The following is a 21,452-nucleotide window of genomic DNA, read 5'->3' as shown; positions in this document are numbered from 1 at the left end:
GCCCACGCCGCCTTCAAAAGCATTAAGCAGGATATTGAGCGGGCCACGCTACAGGCAGTGGACGAGAACACTCCCTTTCAAGTGGAAAGTGATGCGTCTGACTCTGACTTTGCCTTGGCGGCCACCCTCAACCAGGCGGGGCGGCCCGTAGCTTTCTTCTCGAGGACCCTCCAAGGGCCCGAGATCAGACACTCCTCCGTAGAAAAGGAGGCCCAAGCCATCGTGGAGGCAGTGCGCCACTGGCGCCACTACCTAGCCGGCAAACGCTTCACCCTACTTACCGACCAGCGGTCGGTAGCGTTTATGTTCAATAATAAACAGAGGGGGAAGATTAAAAATGATAAGATTCTTAGGTGGCGGATCGAGCTCTCCACCTTCGAGTATGACATCATTTACCGGCCAGGGGCCCTTAACGAATCCCCTGACGCCCTCTCACGAGGGATGTGTGCCAGCGCCACCGGGGATCGGCTACAGACCCTCCACAACGACCTCTGCCACCCAGGGGTCACGCGGCTGTTCCACTTCATAAAGTCCCGTAACTTACCCTACTCGATTGAGGAAGTTCGGTCTCTGACCAGGAACTGCCGCACTTGCGCTGAGTGCAAGCCTCGGTTCTACCGCCCAGATAGAGCCCACTTAATCAAAACTACACGGCCCTTTGAGCAGCTCAGCTTAGATTTCAAGGGCCCCCTCCCGTCAGTCGACCACAATGTTTACTTCCTGAACATTGTGGACGAATACTCCCGTTTCCCATTCGCCTTCCCCTGCCCAGACATGACCAGCGCCACGGTCATTAAATGCCTCAACAGCCTGTTCTGCCTGTTCGGTATGCCGAGCTACATCCATACGGATAGGGGGGCGTCCTTCATGAGTGAAGAGCTACGCCAGTACATGCTGTCCAGGGGGATCGCCACGAGCCGTACCACCAGCTACAACCCCCGGGGTAACGGTCAAGTGGAGCGAGAGAACGGGACAGTATGGAAAGCAGTCACTCTAGCTCTAAGGACCAAGGGCCTCCCTATCTCCCGCTGGCAGGAAGTCCTCTCGGATGTGCTCCATTCGATACGGTCGCTATTGTATACTGCCACTAATGCCACGCCTCATGAACGAATGTTTGTCTTTCCCCGGAAATCCACCTCAGGCGTATCCATGCCGTCATGGCTCTCCACCCCAGGTCCGGTATTCGTGCGAAGGCATGTGAGGGGCCACAAGACGGACCCTCTCGTGGAGCCAGTGCACCTACTCCACGCCAACCCCCAATACGCGTATGTCCGGCACGCCGACGGAAGGGAGGACACCGTGTCCATAAAAGACGTCGCCCCAGCCGGTAACGACAACAACCACGGCAATAGCAACAACAACGATCACAGCAACTCTTACCCACCCACTACTCTTTCATCACCCCCGGAAGAACATCGACCAACGGCACCCCCACCAACTACCCCTTCAACAACCCTGGCGGCACCCCCGGCAGAGACCCAGGAGGCCACCGGGGACACCCAGCCGACACCCGCGACACCACAACAGCCACGTCGGTCGCAGAGGACTATCAAACCCCCGAGCAGACTAAATCTATAGAAGGGGTGAATGTGATGAAATATTCCATTCATCACTGCCTGTGACTGTGGTTGGTTTCAGGTTTCAGTTCCCTTACCTCAGTTCCGTCTCCTCACCATTGTATTGTATATTGTAATGTATTGTGTGTAGGGCTCCGCCCATACCTGGCCCCTATGTAAGCAAGCTCAGTCTGGCCTCATATCCAGTACTGCAGACCTCCAGATGGAAGATACCTCTCTCCACTGCGTGTTACCTGCTAAGTTAATAAAAGCCTTGTTTTGTTTCGCTAACATCGAGTCTCAGAATTATTGAGGCACATCACTCTCTCTCGGCAGCTGACGGTGTTTGCATATCGGCGCTGCTGCTATCTCCAGTGCCGCAAAGTTGAAAAGAACATATTGACGTGCAGAGCCAGAATACTTCCGTGGCTTGGCTTCAATCACCTGCTGCTAATGGCCCAGCCCAACTTTCTGAATAAACTGCTAATTTGAAATCAGTAATAAGCAAAGCAATTCTATTTCCGCAGTGCATTTCACCGCCTCGGCCAATGAAGAGCGTTCTTTGAAGTGCGGTCGCAGTCGTCATGACGGAAACGCGGCGGACATTTTTGTGCACAGCAAGATCCCCCACACAGCAACCTGACAAACAGGCCAGATCCTCTGGTTTATTTAAGAGATGTTGCTGGTTGACCGATCAATGTTTGGCCCCAGGACACCAGGGAGAACTCTCTGACAAAATAGTGGCCCTGGGAATCTTTTTACGCTCGCCCGATAGGGCAGACGCGGTCCCTCGGTTTAACGTCTCGTCCGAAAGACGGCACCTCCGACAGTGCAGCGCTCCCTCAGTACTGGCACCGGGGAGTGTGGGCCTGGATTATGGGGCTCGAGTCCTAGAGTATGTACATCTACCTCCGACAGTGCAGCGCTCCCTCAGTACTGGCACCGGGGAGTGTGGGCCTGGATTATGGGGCTCGAGTCCTAGAGTATGTACATCTACCTCCGACAGTGCAGCGCTCCCTCAGTACTGGCACCGGGGAGTGTGGGCCTGGATTATGGGGCTCGAGTCCTAGAGTATATACATCTACCTCCGACAGTGCAGCGCTCCCTCAGTACTGGCACCGGGGATTGTGGGCCTGGATTATGGGGCTCAAGTCCTTGAGTATATACATCTACCTCCGACAGTGCAGCGCTCCCTCAGTACTGACACCGGGGAGTGTGGGCCTGGATTATGGGGCTCGAGTCCTAGAGTATATTCATCTACCTCCGACAGTGCAGCGCTCCCTCAGTACTGGCACCGGGGAGTGTGGGCCTGGATTATGGGGCTCGAGTCCTAGAGTATATAGATCTACCTCCGACAGTGCAGCGCTCCCTCAGTACTGGCACCGGGGAGTGTGGGCCTGGATTATGGGGCTCAAGTCCTAGAGTATATACCTACCTCCGACAGTGCTGCGCTCCCTCAGTACTGGCACCGGGGAGTGTGGGCCTGGATTATTGGGCTCAAGCCCTAGAGTATATACATCTACCTCCGACAGTGCAGCGCTCCCTCAGTACTGGCACCGGGGAGTGTGGGCCTGGATTATGGGGCTCGAGTCCTAGAGTATATAGATCTACCTCCGACAGTGCAGCGCTCCCTCAGTACTGGCACCGGGGAGTGTGGGCCTGGATTATGGGGCTCAAGTCCTAGAGTATATACCTACCTCCGACAGTGCTGCGCTCCCTCAGTACTGGCACCGGGGAGTGTGGGCCTGGATTATTGGGCTCAAGCCCTAGAGTATATACATCTACCTCCGACAGTGCAGCACTCCCACAGTACTGGCACCGGGGAGTGTGGGCCTGGATTATGGGCTTGAATCCTAGAGTATATACATCTACCTCCGACAGTGCAGCGCTCCCTCAGTACTGGCACCGGGGAGTGTGGGCCTGGATTATGAGGCTCGAGTCCTAGAGTATATACATCTACCTCCGACAGTGCAGCACTCCCTCAGTACTGGCACCGGGAAGTGTGGGCCTGGATTATGGGGCTCAAGCCCTAGAGTATACACATCTGCCTCCGACAGTGCAGCGCTCCCTCAGTACTGGCACTGGGGAGTGTGGGCCTGGATTATGGGGCTCGAGTCCTAGAGTATATACATCTACCTCCGACAGTGCAGCGCTCCCTCAGTACTGGCACCGGGGAGTGTGGGCCTGGATTATGGGGCTCGAGTCCTAGAGTATATACATCTACCTCCGACAGTGCAGCGCTCCCTCAGTACTGGCACCGGGGAGTGTGGGCCTGGATTATGGGGCTTGAGTCCTAGAGTATATACATCTACCTCCGACAGTGCAGCGCTCCCTCAGTACTGGCACCGGGGAGTGTGGGCCTGGATTATGGGGCTCGAGTCCTAGAGTATATACATCTACCTCCGACAGTGCAGCGCTCCCTCAGTGTTTCCTAACTTTGCCCCTGAATCTCCTGGCTCAGAGTTAAAGGTTATGTCTTACTGCAATTATATAAGGCTTTGATGAGACCACACCTGGAGTACTGTGCACAGTTCTGGTCTCCTTATCTAAGGAAGGAGATACTTGCCTTGGAGGCGGTGCAACGAAGGTTCACTAGATTGATTCCTGGGATGAGGGGGTTGTCCTATGAGGAGAGATTGAGTAGATTGGGCCGATACTCTCTGGAGTTTAGAAGAATGAGAGGTGATCTCATTGAAACATACAAGATTCTGAGGGGGATTGACAGGGTAGATGCTGAGAGGCTGTTTCCCCCTGGGCTGGAGAGTCTCGAACCAGGGGTCACAGTCTCAGGATAAGGGGTCGGCCATTGAGGACTGAGATGAGGAGGAATTTCTTCACTCGGAGGGCGGTGAATCTTTGGAATTCTCTGCCCCAGAGGGTTGTTGAGGCTCAGTCGTTGAGTATATTCAAGGCTGAGATCGATAGATTTTTGGACTCTCGGGGAATCGAGGGATATGGAGATGGGGCGGGAAAGTGGAGTTGAGGTCGAAGATCAGCCACGATCTCATTGAATGGCGGAGCAGGCTCGAGGGGCCGAATGGCCGACTCCTGCTCCTATTTCTGATGTTCTTATGCCCTCGACTCCCCCCTCCAGCGGAAAATGTTTATCTCTACCTGCCCTATCGCTTCCTTTCAGGATCCGAAAAACCTCAGTCAAATTACCCCTTAACCTTCTATATTCCCAGGATTAGTGGGCTAGTTTCTATAATCCCTCCTCATAATCTAACCAGTGTGGTTTGCTGTCAATTGTCCTGTGGAGCATCGGAATGTTCTGCTTTCACTCGGTCGGGGCGGCGCGGGAGCGAGTCCCAAAACTAGGCTCCATCAATCTAAGATAGTCACTCATAAATCCCACTGGGATTCAGGAGAAACGTCTTTACCCAGAGAGTGGGGAGAATCAGAGCATCGCACAGCACAGGAGCAGGCCATTTGGCCCATCCTGTCTGTGCCGGCTCTCTGGTCGAGCTCTCCAATTAGTCCCACTCCCCCCTCGCTCGTTCCCCACAGCCCTGCACATTTTTCCCATTCAAGTATTTTTCCAATTCCCCTTCTGAAAGTTACTATTGAATCTGCTTCCACCGCCCTTTCAGGCAGCGCGTTCCAGATCACAACAACTCGCTGCGTAAAGAAATGTTTCCTCATCTCCCCTCTGGTTCTTTTGCCGATTATCTTCAATCTGTGTCCTCTGGTTACCGACCCTCCTGCCACTGGAAACAGTTTCTCCTTATTTACTCCATCAAAACCCTTCGTGATTTTGAACACCTCTATCAAATCTCCCCTTAACCTTCTCTGCTCCAAGGAGAACAACCCCAGCTTCTCCAGTCTCTCCGCATCACTGAAGTCCCTCATCCCTGGGACCATTCTGGTCAATCTCCCCTTAACCTTCTCTGCTCTAAGGAGAACAACCCCAACTTCTCCAGTCTCTCCACATCACTGAAGACCCTCATCCCTGGTACCATTCTGGTCAATCTCCCCTTAACCTTCTCTGCTCTAAGGAGAACAATCCCAGCTTCTCCAGTCTCTCCGCATCACTGAAGTCCCTCATCCCTGGGACCATTCTGGTCAATCTCCCCTTAACCTTCTCTGCTCTAAGGAGAACAACCCCAACTTCTCCAGTCTCTCCACATCAGTGAAGAGCCTCATCCCTGGTCCCATTCTGGTCAATCTCCCCTTAACCCTCTCTGCTCTAAGGAGAACAACCCCAGCTTCTCCAGTCTCTCCACATCACTGAAGTCCCTCATCCCTGGGACCATTCTGGTCAATCTCCCCTTAACCTTCTCTGCTCTAAGGAGAACAACCCCAGCTTCTCCAGTCTCTCCACACAACTGAAGTCCCTCATCCCTGGTCCCATTCTGGTCAATCTCCCCTTAACCTTCTCTGCTCCAAGGAGAACAACCCCAGCTTCTCCAGTCTCTCCACATCACTGAAGTCCCTCATCCCTGGTACCATTCTGGTCAATCTCCCCTTAACCTTCTCTGCTCTAAGGAGAACAACCCCAGCTTCTCCAGTCTCTCCGCATCACTGAAGTCCCTCATCCCTGGTACCATTCTGGTCAATCTCCCCTTAACCTTCTCTGCTCTAAGGAGAACAACCCCAGCTTCTCCAGTCTCTCCACATCACTGAAGCCCCTCATCCCTGGTACCATTCTGGACCATCTCCCCTTAACCTTCTCTGCTCTAAGGAGAACAATCCCAGCTTCTCCAGTCTCTCCACATCACTGAAGAGCCTCATCCCTGGTCCCATTCTGGTCAATCTCCCCTTAACCTTCTCTGCTCTAAGGAGGACAACCCCAGCTTCTCCAGTCCCTCCACATCACTGAAGTCCCTCATCCCTGGGACCATTCTGGTCAATCTCCCCTTAACCTTCTCTGCTCTAAGGAGAACAACCCCAGCTTCTCCAGTCTCTCCACATCACTGAAGTCCCTCATCCCTGGTACCATTCTGGTCCATCTCCCCTTAACCTTCTCTGCTCTAAGGAGAACAACCCCAGCTTCTCCAGTCTCTCCACACCACTGAAGTCCCTCATCCCTGGTACCTTCTGGTCAATCTAGTACTGGATGAGCAGAACATAGGAACACAGGAACAGGAGGAGGCCCATTCAGCCCCCTCGAGCCTGTTACACAGGAACAGTAGGAGACCCATTCAGCCCCTGGAGCTTGTTACACAGGAACAGGAGGAGGCCCATTCAGCCCCTCGAGCCTGTTACACAGGAACAGGAGGAGGCCCATTCAGCCCCCTCGAGCCTGTTACACAGGAACAGGAGGAGGTCCATTCAGCCCCTCGAGCCTGTTACACAGGAACAGTAGGAGGCCCATTCAGCCCCTCGAGCCTGTTACACAGGAACAGGAGGAGGCCCATTCAGCCCCTCGAGCCTGTTACACAGGAACAGGAGGAGGCCCATTCAGCCCCCTCGAGCCTGTTACACAGGAACAGGAGGAGGTCCATTCAGCCCCTCGAGCCTGTTACACAGGAACAGGAGGAGGCCCATTCAGCCCCTCGAGCCTGTGACACAGGAACAGGAGGAGGCCCATTCAGCCCCTCGAGCCTGTTACACAGGAACAGGAGGAGGCCCATTCAGCCCCTCGAGCCTGTTACACAGGAACAGGAGGAGGCCCATTCAGCCCCTCGAGCCTGTTACACAGGAACAGGAGGAGGTCCATTCAGCTCCCTCGAGCCTGTTACACAGGAACAGGAGGCGGCCCATTCAGCCCCTCGAGCCTATTACACAGGAACAGGAGGAGGCCCATTCAGCCCCTCGAGCCTATTACACAGGAACAGGAGGAGGCCCATTCAGCCCCCTCGAGCCTGTTACACAGGAACAGGAGGAGGCCCATTCAGCCCCTCGAGCCTGTTACACAGGAACAGGAGGAGGCCCATTCAGCCCCTTCGAGCCTGTTACACAGGAACAGGAGGAAGCCCATTCAGCCCCTCGAGCCTGTTACACAGGAACAGGAGGAGGCCCATTCAGCCCCTTCGAGCCTGTTACACAGGAACAGGAGGAGGTCCATTCAGCCCCTCGAGCCTGTTACACAGGAACAGGAGGAGGCCCATTCAGCCCCCTCGAGCCTGTTACACAGGAACAGTAGGAGACCCATTCAGCCCCTGGAGCTTGTTACACAGGAACAGGAGGAGGCCCATTCAGCCCCTCGAGCCTGTTACACAGGAACAGGAGGAGGCCCATTCAGCCCCCTCGAGCCTGTTACACGGGAACAGGAGGAGGTCCATTCAGCCCCTCGAGCCTGTTACACAGGAACAGTAGGAGGCCCATTCAGCCCCTCGAGCCTGTTACACAGGAACAGGAGGAGGCCCATTCAGCCCCTCGAGCCTGTTACACAGGAACAGGAGGAGGCCCATTCAGCCCCTCGAGCCTATTACACAGGAACAGGAGGAGGCCCATTCAGCCCCCTCGAGCCTGTTACACAGGAACAGGAGGAGGCCCATTCAGCCCCTCGAGCCTGTTACACAGGAACAGGAGGAGGCCCATTCAGCCCCTTCGAGCCTGTTACACAGGAACAGGAGGAGGCCCATTCAGCCCCTCGAGCCTGTTACACAGGAACAGGAGGAGGCCCATTCAGCCCCTTCGAGCCTGTTACACAGGAACAGGAGGAGGTCCATTCAGCCCCTCGAGCCTGTTACACAGGAACAGGAGGAGGCCCATTCAGCCCCCTCGAGCCTGTTACACAGGAACAGTAGGAGACCCATTCAGCCCCTGGAGCTTGTTACACAGGAACAGGAGGAGGCCCATTCAGCCCCTCGAGCCTGTTACACAGGAACAGGAGGAGGCCCATTCAGCCCCCTCGAGCCTGTTACACGGGAACAGGAGGAGGTCCATTCAGCCCCTCGAGCCTGTTACACAGGAACAGTAGGAGGCCCATTCAGCCCCTCGAGCCTGTTACACAGGAACAGGAGGAGGCCCATTCAGCCCCTCGAGCCTGTTACACAGGAACAGGAGGAGGCCCATTCAGCCCCCTCGAGCCTGTTACACAGGAACAGGAGGAGGCCCATTCAGCCCCTCGAGCCTGTGACACAGGAACAGGAGGAGGCCCATTCAGCCCCTCGAGCCTGTTACACAGGAACAGGAGGAGGCCCATTCAGCCCCTCGAGCCTGTTACACAGGAACAGGAGGAGGCCCATTCAGCCCCTCGAGCCTGTTACACAGGAACAGGAGGAGGTCCATTCAGCTCCCTCGAGCCTGTTACACAGGAACAGGAGGCGGCCCATTCAGCCCCTCGAGCCTATTACACAGGAACAGGAGGAGGCCCATTCAGCCCCTCGAGCCTATTACACAGGAACAGGAGGAGGCCCATTCAGCCCCCTCGAGCCTGTTACACAGGAACAGGAGGAGGCCCATTCAGCCCCTCGAGCCTGTTACACAGGAACAGGAGGAGGCCCATTCAGCCCCTTCGAGCCTGTTACACAGGAACAGGAGGAGGCCCATTCAGCCTCTCGGGCCTGTTACACAGGAACAGGAAGAGGCCCATTCAGCCCCCTCGAGCCTGTTACACAGGAACAGGAGGAGGCCCACTCAGCCCCTCGAGCCTGTTACACAGGAACAGGAAGAGGCCCATTCAGCCCCCTCGAGCCTCTTACACTGGAACAGGAGGAGGCCCATTCAGCCCCTCGAGCCTGTTACACAGGAACAGGAAGAGGCCCATTCAGCCCCCTCGAGCCTGTTACACAGGAACAGGAGGAGGCCCATTCAGCCCCCTCGAGCCTGTTACACAGGAACAGGAGGAGGCCCATTCAGCCCCCTCGAGCCTGTTACACAGGAACAGGAGGAGGCCCATTCAGCCCCCTCGAGCCTGTTACACAGGAACAGGAGGAGGCCCATTCAGCCCCCTCGAGCCTGTTACACAGGAACAGGAGGAGGCCCATTCAGCCCCCTCGAGCCTGTTACACAGGAACAGGAGGAGGCCCATTCAGCCCCCTCGAGCCTGTTACATAGGAACAGGAGGAGGCCCATTCAGCCCCCTCGAGCCTGTTACACAGGAACAGGAGGAGGCCCATTCAGCCCCCTCGAGCCTGTTACACAGGAACAGGAGGAGGCCCATTGAGCCCCTCGAGCCTGTTCCACCATTCACTGAGATCATGAGCTGATCTGCGACCTAACTCCATCTACCCGTCTTTGCCTCATGTCCCTTAATACCTTTGGTTGACAGAAATCTATCAATCTCAGATTTAAAATTATCAATTGATCCAGCATCAGTTGCTGTTTGCGGAAGAGAGTTCCAAAGTTCGACCACCCTTTGTGTGTAGGAATGTTTCCTAAATTCACTCCTGAAAGGTCTGGCTCTAATTTTTAGACTATGTCCCCCGAGTCCTAGAATCCCCAACCTGTTCGGCTATGGAGAGGGATTTGAACAGGAGGATGAGAATTGTAGGGCTGGAGGAGGTTACAGAGATCGGGAGGGGGCGAGGGCCATGGAGGGATTTGAACAGGAGGATGAGAATTGTAGGGCTGGAGGAGGTTACAGAGATAGGGAGGGGGCGAGGGGCCATGGAGGGATTTGAACAGGAGGATGAGAATTGTAGGGCTGGAGGAGGTTACAGAGATAGGGAGGGGGCGAGGGCCATGGAGGGATTGGAACAGGAGGATGAGAATTGTAGGGCTTGAGGTGGGTACAGAGATAGGGAGTGGGCGAGGGGCCATGGAGGGATTGGAACAGGAGGATAAGAATTGTAGGGGCTGGAGGAGGTTACAGAGATAGGGAGGGGGCGAGGGGCCATGGAGGGGTTTGAACAGGAGGATGAGAATTGTAGGGGCTGGAGGAGGTTACAGAGATAGGGAGGGGGCGAGGGGCCATGGAGGGATTTGAACAGGAGGATGAGAATTGTAGGGCTGGAGGAGGTTACAGAGATAGGGAGGGGGTGAGGGCCATGGAGGGGTTTGAACAGGAGGATGAGAATTGTAGGGCTGGAGGAGGTTACAGAGATAGGGAGGGGGTGAGGGCCATGGAGGGGTTTGAACAGGAGGATGAGAATTGTAGGGCTGGAGGAGGTTACAGAGATAGGGAGGGGGTGAGGGCCATGGAGGGGTTTGAACAGGAGGATGAGAATTGTAGGGCTGGAGGAGGTTACAGAGATAGGGAGGGGGTGAGGGCCATGGAGGGGTTTGAACAGGAGGATGAGAATTGTAGGGCTGGAGGAGGTTACAGAGATAGGGAGGGGGCGAGGGCCATGGAGGGATTGGAACAGGAGAATGAGAATTGTAGGGCTGGAGGATGTTTGGGTGTCTTCAAGGTTATGGAGGGTGGAACATGGGAGGTCGACCAGGAGTGTGTTGGAATAGTCGAGAGTGGAGGTGATAAAGGCACAAGATGAGGGTTTCCACAGCGGATGAGCTGAGGCAGGGGCGGAGGGACTCGACGCAACTCGGCGCCCCAAAGCCATCTGTGGATGTCCTACCTGCTTGGCGTTCTGCAGCAGCCTCCGCACCACCTCTTTGATAGTCGGCATGTTTTCCATGGGCGGGTGGGTGTAGAGAGTGGCGCGGGTGATACCCTTCCACATGCCAGTCTCCGGCCAGCCCAGGGCCAGGTAGGGGGCCAGGACATCCGACTTGGCCGGCCAGTAGGTGAGCGAGACGTCCTCTCCCAGCTCGCAGTCCTCCTCCTCCGGCCCCGTCACCTCCCCGGGCCGGTAGTCCTCCGTCGTGCCGTGGATGCGCCGGGTCTCCTCGTCCGAGAGGAAGGGGCGGATGCCCTCGCGCTTCACACACTGGTGGAAGGCGCCCAACCCCCTGGCCATCAGCACCTCCAGGGCGTGGCGTTGCTTCTCGCTGTACACGAACTGCGGGTAGGTCTCGCAGAGCTTGAGGTTGACATTGTCCTCTTCCAGGCACTCCACCTGCGAGGCTGCCATGGTGGTCCTCCTCTTCCGCCTCCGACAATCTCGCGGCGCTGCTCGCCAGGAACCCGCGCCCAATCCCGTGCCGTCCCCCGCTGCGACAGCGGCCCTCGCCCGCTCTTCAGTCTTCTCCCGGGATTCGAACCGTCCGCTCCTGGGTGCTCCGCAATCTCAGTCCCTCCTTCCTCTGACCGGGAGTTTCACAGATCCCCACTCCCGTTCCACCCCCCAATCCCTGGGGGCCACGGGGTTTTCACCGTGGCCGCGCCGTACGTACGGCCTTCCGATGGTCAGTCGGATCAGATCGTTCCCTCCAGAGAGCCGACACTAGCAGAACAAACAAGCAAAAAGAGAGAAGGGGCTTATCATCTGAGTCATTCATCTTTGTCCTCTCCAAACTCCCGACTATTCCGACGCACTCCTGGCCGGCCTCCCATCTTCAACCCTCCATAAACTTCACCTCATCCCAAACTCCTGCTGCCTCCCCGTGTCCTAACTCACACCGAGTCCCGTTCACCCATCACCCCCTGTACTCACTGACCTACACTGGCTACCGGTCCGGCAACACCTCGATTTCAAAATTCTCATCCTCCTGTTCAAATCCCTCCATGGCCCCTCGCCCCCTCCCTATCTCTGTAACCTCCTCCAGCCCCTACAATTCTCATCCTCCTGTTCAAATCCCTCCATGGCCCCACGCCCCCTCCCTATCTCTGTAACCTCCTCCAGCCCTACAATTCTCATCCTCCTGTTCAAATCCCTCCATGGCCCCACGCCCCCTCCCTATCTCTGTAACCTCCTCTAGCCTTACAATTCTCATCCTCCTGTTCAAATCCCTCCATGGCCCTCACCCCTCCCTATCTCTGTAACCCCCTCCAGCCCTACAATTCTCATCCTCCTGTTCAAATCCCTCCATGGCCCTCGCCCCTCCCTATCTCTGTAATCTCCTCCAGCCCTACAATTCTCATCCTCCTGTTCAAATCCTGTGCGATAAGAGCACAGCTGTCATCATGGGTGACTTTAATTTACATATTGATTGGACTACCCAAATTAGTAAAAATTCTGAGGAGGAGGAATTCCTGGAATGTTTTCGGGACGGTTATCTGGACCAATATGTCGAGGAGCCGACTCGAGATCAGGCCATTTTAGACTGGGTATTGTGCAATGAGAAGGGACTTATCAGCAATCTTCTTGTACGAGGCCCCTTGGGTCAGAGCGATCATAATATGATCGAGCTCTCAGTCGAGATGGAGAGTGAGGAAATTGAATCAGAGACTAAGGTCCAGAACTTAAATAAAGGGAATTACGAGGGTATGAGACGGGAATTGGGTAAGATTGATTGGGTGGTGTTTCTGGGGGGATTGACAGTGGATAGACAATGGCAAGCTTTCAAAGATAGAATGGAAGAATTCCAGAACATGTTTATACCGGTTTGGCAGGGGACAGAGGGCTGTGAAGGCTAATTCAATAAATATTTTCAAGAGAGAATTGGATATATTTCTGAAGGCTAAGGGGATTAAGGGTTACGGAGAAAAGGCGGGGACGGGGTACTGAACTGGTAAGATCAGCTATGATCTCAGACGAAGATCAGCCATGATCTCATTGAATGGCGGAGCAGGCTCGAAGGGCCGAATGGCCTACTCCTGTTCCTATCTCTATGTTTCCTATGTTTCATTCATGAGTTTGATAGTGAGAGCTGTCAAACTCATGAAAAGTACGGGCGCCCAAAAGACTAGTTTAACTTTAAATAAAATTTTAGAAAACATCCCAATAATTAAATAAAGTATAAATAACTTTAAAAAACTATTTTAAACAATTAATCAAATTTTTGAAAAAAATAATTTTTTTATAAATCGGGTCTAAAACTACACTTACCTTTCTGTAAAGTCCTTAAAAACAATAAAGCTGTGGAAAAAATGTTATAATTTTAAGTAATAGACCACTTACCTTAAAGAATGAAGTCCTTACGTCTCCTTTTTACATTCATAAAAAGGAGAGGCCCTTAAACACGCGCAAACCTGTGGAAAAAAAGGAATTTCAGCGCGCACGCGCAGACTCCTGCGCGCACGCGTTCGTCCTCTGAACCCCTTGGTTCAGAGGACAGGAAATGCCGGTTTTCCGCGCATGCGCTGCGCATGCTGAAATCCGGCACTTCCAACGGGCCCACGCGTGCGTACCCCGTCCGCACTCACGCGTTGGGCCCGGAATTACTGGGCCATTAAGAGATATTCAAGGCGAGGCGAGATAGTAATAGGACAGGTAAAGAAACAAACAATGGCTCTAAATGAAGTGTGAAATGCACTGGCAGAGTGAGAGACAGCTGCCATGTGGGACAGAGAAAAAAAAGCTAGTCACAATATATATTAATGATCTAGACGAGGGAACTAGATGTAATATCTCCAAGTTTGCAGACGACACAAAGCTGGGTGGGTGTGTGTGCTGTGAGGAGGATGCCGAGAAACTCCAGTACGATTTGGACAGGTTGGGTGATTGGGCAGATGCATGGCAGATGCAGTTTAATGTGGATAAATGCGAGGTTATCCACTTTGGTGGCAAAAACAGGAAGGCAGATTATTATCTGAACGGCAATAGATTGGGAGAAGGGGATGTGCAACGAGACCTGAGTGTCCTTGTGCACCAGTCGCTGAAGGTAAGCATGCAGGTGCAGCAGGTGGTTAAGAAGGCAAATGGTATGATGGCCTTCGTAGTGAGAGGATTCGAGTACAGGAGCAAGGATGTCTTGCTGCAGTTGTACAGGGCCTTGGTGAGACCACACCTTGAGTATTGTGTGCAGTTTTGGTCACCTTATCTGAGGAAGGATGTTCTTGCCATGGAGGGAGTGCAGCGAAGATTCACCAGACTGATACCTGGGATGGCAGGAATGACGTATGAGGAGAGATTGGGTCGATTGGGCTTATACTCGCTGGAGTTTAGAAGAATGAGAGGGGATCTCATTGAAACTTATAAAATTCTAACAGGACTAGACAGACTGGATGCAGGAAGGATGTTCCCGATGGCGGGGGAGTCCAGGACCAGGGGTCACAGTCTAAGGATAAGGGGTAAGCCATTTAGGACAGAGATGAGGAGGAATTTCTTCACCCAGAGAGTGGTGAACCTGTGGAATTCTCCACCACAGAAGGCAGTGGAGGCCAATTCATTAAATATATTCAAGAAGGAGTTGGATATATTTCTTAAGGCTAAAGGGATCAAGGGATATGGGGAGAAAGCAGGGACCGGGTACGGAATTTGGATGATCAGCCATGATCTCGGTGAATGGCGGAGCAGGCTCGAGGGGCTGAATGGCCGACTCCTGCTCCTATCTTCTATGTTTCTATGTATCTATGAAAAGGCACAAACCAAAAGTGTGGATAAAAAATATAAAAATATGATAGGGGCCGAGGTTATGATCTGAAATTGTGGAACTCTATGAGTCCTGAAGGCTGTAAAGTGCCTAATCGGAAGATGAGGTGCTGTTCCTCGAGCTTACGCTGAGCTTCCGTGGAACAATGCAAGAGGCCGCGGACGGTGAGGTCCGAGGGGGAGTGGAGCGGAGAATTAAAGTGACAGGCCACCGGAAGCTCGGGGTCCCCCTTACGGACTGAACGGAGGTGTTCCGCAAAGCGGTCACCCAACCTGCGTTTGGTCTCCCCAATGTAGAGGAGACCGCATCGTGAGCAGCGGCATGTTGCCCGGAACTCGACTCTGCCAGTCCTCGTCCCGTAGTATGAATCCTCGCCATATCCGTGCCGCCAATACCTTCCCGTGTGAAGAGCACACCACACTAACACTGTGGTCTAACCAAGGCGGTGTTCATAGCAAGCAGTACATGCTTAGCATTACAATGTCGTGTCAAAACATGCCACCACTCGAACACTGAGATTAACAAACACAGAGTCATAGAGTCATTACGGCATGGAAGGAGGTCATTCGGTCCATCGAGTCCGTGCCGGCTCTCTGTGGAGCAATCCCAGTCAGTCCCATTCCCCCGCTCTATCACCGTAGCCCTGCAAGTTTATTTCCCTCGAGTGCCTATCCAGTCTCCCCTTGAAAACATTGTCCACCACTTCCGTCGGCAGCGAGTTCCAGGTCCTCACCACTCGCTGCGTAAAAAAGTTTTCCCTCACGTCCCCCCACCCCCGTATCTCTTGCCCAAAACCTTAAATCTGTGTCCCCTAGTCCTTGTACCATCAACTAGTGGGAACGGCCTTTCCCTGTCGAGCCTTTCCAAACCCGTCATAATCTTGTACACCTCTATCAAATCATCCCTCAACCTCCTTTGCTCTAATGAAAACAAATCCAGCTTCTCCAACCTGTCCTTGTAGCTAAGATCCCCCATCCCCGGAACCATTCTGGTAAATCTCCTCCGCACCCTCTCAAGGGCCTTCACATCCTTCCCAAAGTGTGGTGACCAGAACTGGACGCAATACTCCAGTTGTGGCCTAACCAGCGCTTTATAAAGATTCAGAATAACCTCTACTTTTGTACTCAATACCTCTATTTATGAAACCCAAGATCCCGTAGGCTTTGCTAACCATTCTCTCAATATGTCCCGCCACCTTCAGGGACCTATGCACATTAACTCCCAGGTCCCTCTGTCCCTGCATACCCTTTAAAACTGTGCTAATCATAATCATAATCAACTTTTATTGTCATTGTTAGTGCACAAGTGCAGTACAACGAAATGTAGGCTTGCGGCTCCCGAGAGTGTACATTTAGAGTAAGACATTTAAACATTCAACATTCATTTGGCTTGTAATACATTAACATAAACATAACCATAATAAAGTACATTGGCAGATGCGCAGGCTTTAGAGTTTATTTGTGGAGTTCAGTAGGATGACAGCCCTGGGAAAGAAGCTGTTCCTAAATCTGGTCGCACGGGTGCGAATGCATCTGTAGCGTCTCCCAGATGGCAGGAGGGCGAACAGACTGTGGCTGGGGTGGGTAGGGTCTTTGATGATGGTCCGTGACCTCCGTAAACAGCGTTTCTGGTATATGTGCTCTATGGTCGGTAGCCGGGTGCCGGTAATGCGTTGGGCAGTTTTGACTACCCGCTGCAGGGCTTTCCGGTCATAGTAGCTACAGCTGCCATACCACACTGTGATACAGTTGGTCAGGATGCTCTCTATTGTGCAGCGGTAAAAGTTAGAGAGGATCAGGGGTGACAGGTGACATCCCTTCAGCCTCCTTAGGAAATATAGGCGCTGCTGGGCCTTCTTCACCAGAGAGGAGGTGTTGAGGGACCAGGAGAGGTCTTCGGTGATGTGGACTCCGAGGAACTTAAAGCTGTCCACCCTTTCCACCACAGCCCCATGGATGTGGATGGGGGTGTGACTTCCGCCTTTAGACTTCCTGAAGTCCACAATGATTTCTTTGGTTTTCTTGATGTTAAGGACCAGGTTCCTTCTGCCAAAATGCATCACCTCACACTTCACACTTCTCTGTATTAAACTGCATCTGCCACTTGTCTGCCCATTCCGCTAGCCTTTCTATGTCCTGTTGCAGTCGATTGGTATCATCCACACTGTTTGCCAAACCCCCAAGTTTGGTGTCATCGGCAAATTTAGAAATTCTACTCTGTATTCCAATATCATTTATATATATCAAAAAAAGCAGAGGCCCCAGCACTGACCTTTGGGGAACACCACTGTCGACCATCCTGCAGTCTGAAAAACAGCCATTTACCACAATACTCGCCGTTTTCTGTCTTCAGGGACCGCTGGGGAAGCGAACCCCAGGATCTCCTATTTAATAAACATGCACTTTGCCCAATTAAGCCACGGAGTCATATCAATGCAGCACATTGCAATCGCGTAGGAGAGAGATTGCAATGTGGGGCACGTGGCAATGATGCACTGCGAAAGCATGGCCCCAGACCACAGCGGCATGTGTTGGGTGAGATGCAGCAACAAGGAAGAGAGCGACAGAGGAAATGACTAGCTTTCGACCTTTTCCGCAATCGTCCTAACTCGCACCGAGCCCCGTTCACCCATCACCGCCTGTGCTTGCCGACCCACACAAGCTCCTGGTCCAGCAGCACCTCGATTTCAAAATTCTCATCCTCCTGTTCAAATCCCTCCATGGCCCCTCGCCCCCTCCTTATCTCTGTAACCTCCTCCAGCCCCTACAATTCTCATCCTCCTGTTCAAATCCCTCCATGGCCCCTCGCCCCCTTCCTTTCTCTGTAACCTCCACCAGCCCTACAATTCTCATCCTCCTGTTCAAATCCCTCCATGGCCCCTCGCCCCCTCCCTATCTCTGTAACCTCCTCCAGCCCGACAATTCTCATCCTCCTGTTCAAATCCCTCCATGGCCCCTCGCCCCCCTCCCTATCTCTGTAACCTCCTCCAGCCCCTACAATTCTCATCATCCTGTTCAAATCACTCCGTGTCCCTCGTCCCCTCCCTATCTCTGTAACCTCCTCCAGCCCTATAATTCTCATCCTCCTGTTCAAATCCCTCCATGGCCCTCACCCCTCCCTATCTCTAACCTCCTCCAGCCCCTACAATTCACATCCACCTGTTCAAATCCCTCCATGGCCCTCGCCCCCTCCCTATCTCTGTAACCTCCTCCAGCCCTACAATTCTCATCCTCCTGTTCAAATCCCACCATGGCCCCTCGCCCCCTCCCTATCTCTGTAACCTCCTCCAGCCCTACAATTCACATCCACCTGTTCAAATCCCTCCATGGCCCTCGCCCCCTCCCTATCTCTGTAACCTCCTCCAGCCCTACAATTCTCATCCTCCTGTTCAAATCCCTCCATGGCCCCTCGCCCCCTCACTATCTCTGTAACCTCCTCCAGCCCCTACAATTCTCATCCTCCTGTTCAAATCCCTCCATGGCCCTCGCCCCCTCCCTATCTCTGTAACCTCCTCCAGCCCTACAATTCTCATCCTCCTGTTCAAATCCCTCCATGGCCCCTCGCCCCCTCACTATCTCTGTAACCTCCTCCAGCCCCAACAATTCTCATCCTCCTGTTCAAATCCCTCCATGGCCCCTCGCCCCCTCCCTATCTCTGTAACCTCCTCCAGCCCTACAATTCTCATCCTCCTGTTCAAATCCCTCCATGGCCCCTCGCCCCCTCACTATCTCTATAACCTCCTCCAGCCCTACAATTCTCATCCTCCTGTTCAAATCCCTCCATGGCCCCTCGCCCCCTCCCTATCTCTGTAACCTCCTCCAGCCCTACAACCCTCCGAGATCTCTGTTCCTCCAATTCTGCCCTCTTGAGCATCCCCGATTTCCATCGCTCCACCATTGGCGGCCGTGCCTCCAGCTGCCTGGGGCCCTGAGCTCTGGAATTCCCTCCCTAAACCTCTCCGCCTCTCTCCCCTCCTTTAAGACGCTCCTTAAAACCGACCTCTTTGACCCAGCTTTTGGTCACCTGTCCTAATAGAAACATAGACGATAGGAGCAGGAGTCGGCCATTCGGCCCCTCGAGCCCGCTCCGCCATTTAATGAGATCATGGCTGATCATCCAAATTCAGTGCCCTGTCCCTGCCTTCTCCCCATATCCCTTGATCCCTTTAGCCTTAAGAAATATATCCAACTCCTTCTTGAATATATTTAATGAATTGGCCTCAACTGCCTTCTGTGGTAGAGAATTCCACAGGTTCACCACTCTCTGGGTGAAGAAATTCCTCCTCATCTCTGTCCTAAATGGCTTACCCCTTATCCTTAGACTGTGACCCCTGGTTCTGGACTCCCCGACCATCGGGAACATCCTTCCTGCATCGAGTAGGATGCCTTATGTGGCTCGGTGTCAAATTGTGTTTGATAATCGCTCCTGTGAAGGGCCTTCGGACGTTTTACTACATTAAAAGCACGGGATAAATGGGACCAGTTGATGATGTAATTTACTGTTGCTAGTTTTAGGAATGTGAGATAGATCCAATCAGGTACAGATGTGTGGCCCAATTTGCATATGAACTCACTCAATACTGAGGGACTTCAGTGATGTGGAGAGACTGGAGAAGCTGGGATTGTTCTCTTTAGAGCAGAGAAAGTTAAGGGAAGATTGACCAGAATAGTACCAGGGATAAGGGATTACATGAGTGTGGACCTGGATTATGGAGCTCAAGTCCCACAGTATATACATCTACCTCCGACAGTGCAGCACTCCCTCAGCACTGACACCGGGGAGTGTGGGCCTGGATTATGGGGCTCGATTCCGAGAGTATATACATCTACCTCCGACAGTGCAGCGCTCCCTCAGCACTGGCACCGGGGAGTGTGGGCCTGGATTATGGGGCTCGAGTCCTAGAGTATATACATCTACCTCCGACAGTGCAGCGCTCCCTCAGTACTGGCACCGGGCAGTGTGGGCCTGGATTATAGGGCTCAAGTCCTAGAGTATATACATCTACCTCCGACAGTGCAGGGCTCCCTCAGTACTGGCACCGGGGAGTGTGGGCCTGGATTATGGGGCTCAAGTCCTAGAGTATATACATCTACCTCCGACAGTGCAGCGCTCCCTCAGTACTGGCACTGGGGAGTGTGGGCCTGGATTATGGGGCTCAAGTCCTAGAGTATATACATCTACCTCCGACAGTGCAGCACTCCCTCAGCACTGACACCGGGGAGTGTGGGCCTGGATTATGGGGCTCGATTCCTAGAGTATATACATCTACCTCCGACAGTGCAGCGCTCCCTCAGTACTGGCACCGGGGAGTGTGGGCCTGGATTATGGGGCTCGAGTCCTAGAGTATATACATCTACCTCCGACAGTGCAGCGCTCCCTCAGTACTGGCACCGGGGAGTGTGGGCCTGGATTATGGGGCTCGAGTCCTAGAGTATATACATCTACCTCCGACAGTGCAGCGCTCCCTCAGTACTGGCACCGGGGAGTGTGGGCCTGGATTATGGGGCTCGAGTCCTAGAGTATATACATCTACCTCCGACAGTGCAGCACTCCCTCAGTACTGGCACCGGGGAGTGTGGGCCTGGATTATGGGGCTCGAGTCCTAGAGTATATACATCTACCTCCGACAATGCAGCACTCCCTCAGTACTGGCACCGGGGAGTGTGGGCCTGGATTATGGGGCTCGAGTCCGAGAGTATATACATCTACCTCCGACAGTGCAGCGCTCCCTCAGTACTGGCACCGGGGAGTGTGGGCCTGGATTATGGAGCTCGAGCCCTAGAGTATATACATCTACCTCCGACAGTGCAGCGCTCCCTCAGTACTGGCACCGGGGAGTGTGGGCCTGGATTATGGGGCTCGAGTCCGAGAGTATATACATCTACCTCCGACAGTGCAGCACTCCCTCAGTACTGGCACCGGGGAGTGTGGGCCTGGATTATGGGGTTCGAGTCCTAGAGTATATACATCTACCTCCGACAGTGCAGCGCTCCCTCAGTACTGGCACCGGGGAGTGTGGGCCTGGATTATGGGGCTCGAGCCCTAGAGTATATACATCTACCTCCGACAGTGCAGCGCTCCCTCAGTACTGGCACCGGGGAGAGTGGGCCTGGATAATGGAGCTCTAGTCCCAGAGTATATACATCTACCTCCGACAGTGCAGCGCTCCCTCAGTACTGGCACCGGGGAGTGTGGGCCTGGATTATGGAGCTCGAGTCCTAGAGTATATACATCTACCTCCGACAGTGCAGCGCTCCCTCAGTACTGGCACTGGGGAGTGTGGGCCTGGATTATGGGGCTCGAGTCCTAGAGTATATACATCTACCTCCGACAGTGCAGCGCTCCCTCAGTACTGGCACCGGGGAGTGTGGGCCTGGATTATGGAGCTCGAGTCCTAGAGTATATACATCTACCTCCGACAGTGCAGCGCTCCCTCAGTACTGGCACCGGGGAGTGTGGGCCTGGATTATGGGGCTCGAGTCCTAGAGTATATACATCTACCTCCGACAGTGCAGCACTCACTCAGTACTGGCACCGGGGAGTGTGGGCCTGGATTATGGGGCTCGATTCCTAGAGTATATACATCTACCTCCGACAGTGCAGCGCTCCCTCAGTACTGGCACCGGGGAGTGTGGGCCTGGATTATGGGGCTCGAGTCCTAGAGTATATACATCTACCTCCGACAGTGCAGCG

At 53.7% G+C, this 21,452-nt stretch overlaps 1 protein-coding gene across 1 annotated transcript in view; it reads right to left on the bottom strand.

The window, feature by feature from the left end:
• The window catches only part of LOC147084866 (protein FAM83G-like), a 43,515-nt gene that overhangs the window by 16,797 nt on the left and 5,266 nt on the right, over positions 1 to 21,452 (bottom strand). Inside the window, exon 2 of the mRNA XM_085979356.1 lies at positions 10,961 to 11,728. Coding sequence (XP_085835482.1) covers positions 10,961 to 11,416 — 456 coding nt within the window. The 5' untranslated portion in view covers positions 11,417 to 11,728. The remainder of the gene's footprint in view (positions 1 to 10,960; positions 11,729 to 21,452) is intronic.

Source organism: Somniosus microcephalus, unplaced genomic scaffold (genome assembly GCF_052327205.1).
Source record: "Somniosus microcephalus isolate GS21.2 unplaced genomic scaffold, FLI_Smic_1.0 unresolved_chr9, whole genome shotgun sequence".
Lineage (NCBI taxonomy): Eukaryota > Metazoa > Chordata > Chondrichthyes > Squaliformes > Somniosidae > Somniosus > Somniosus microcephalus.
The sequence above is the reverse complement of the archived record's forward strand: the minus strand, read 5'-3'. Positions and strand labels throughout refer to the sequence as shown.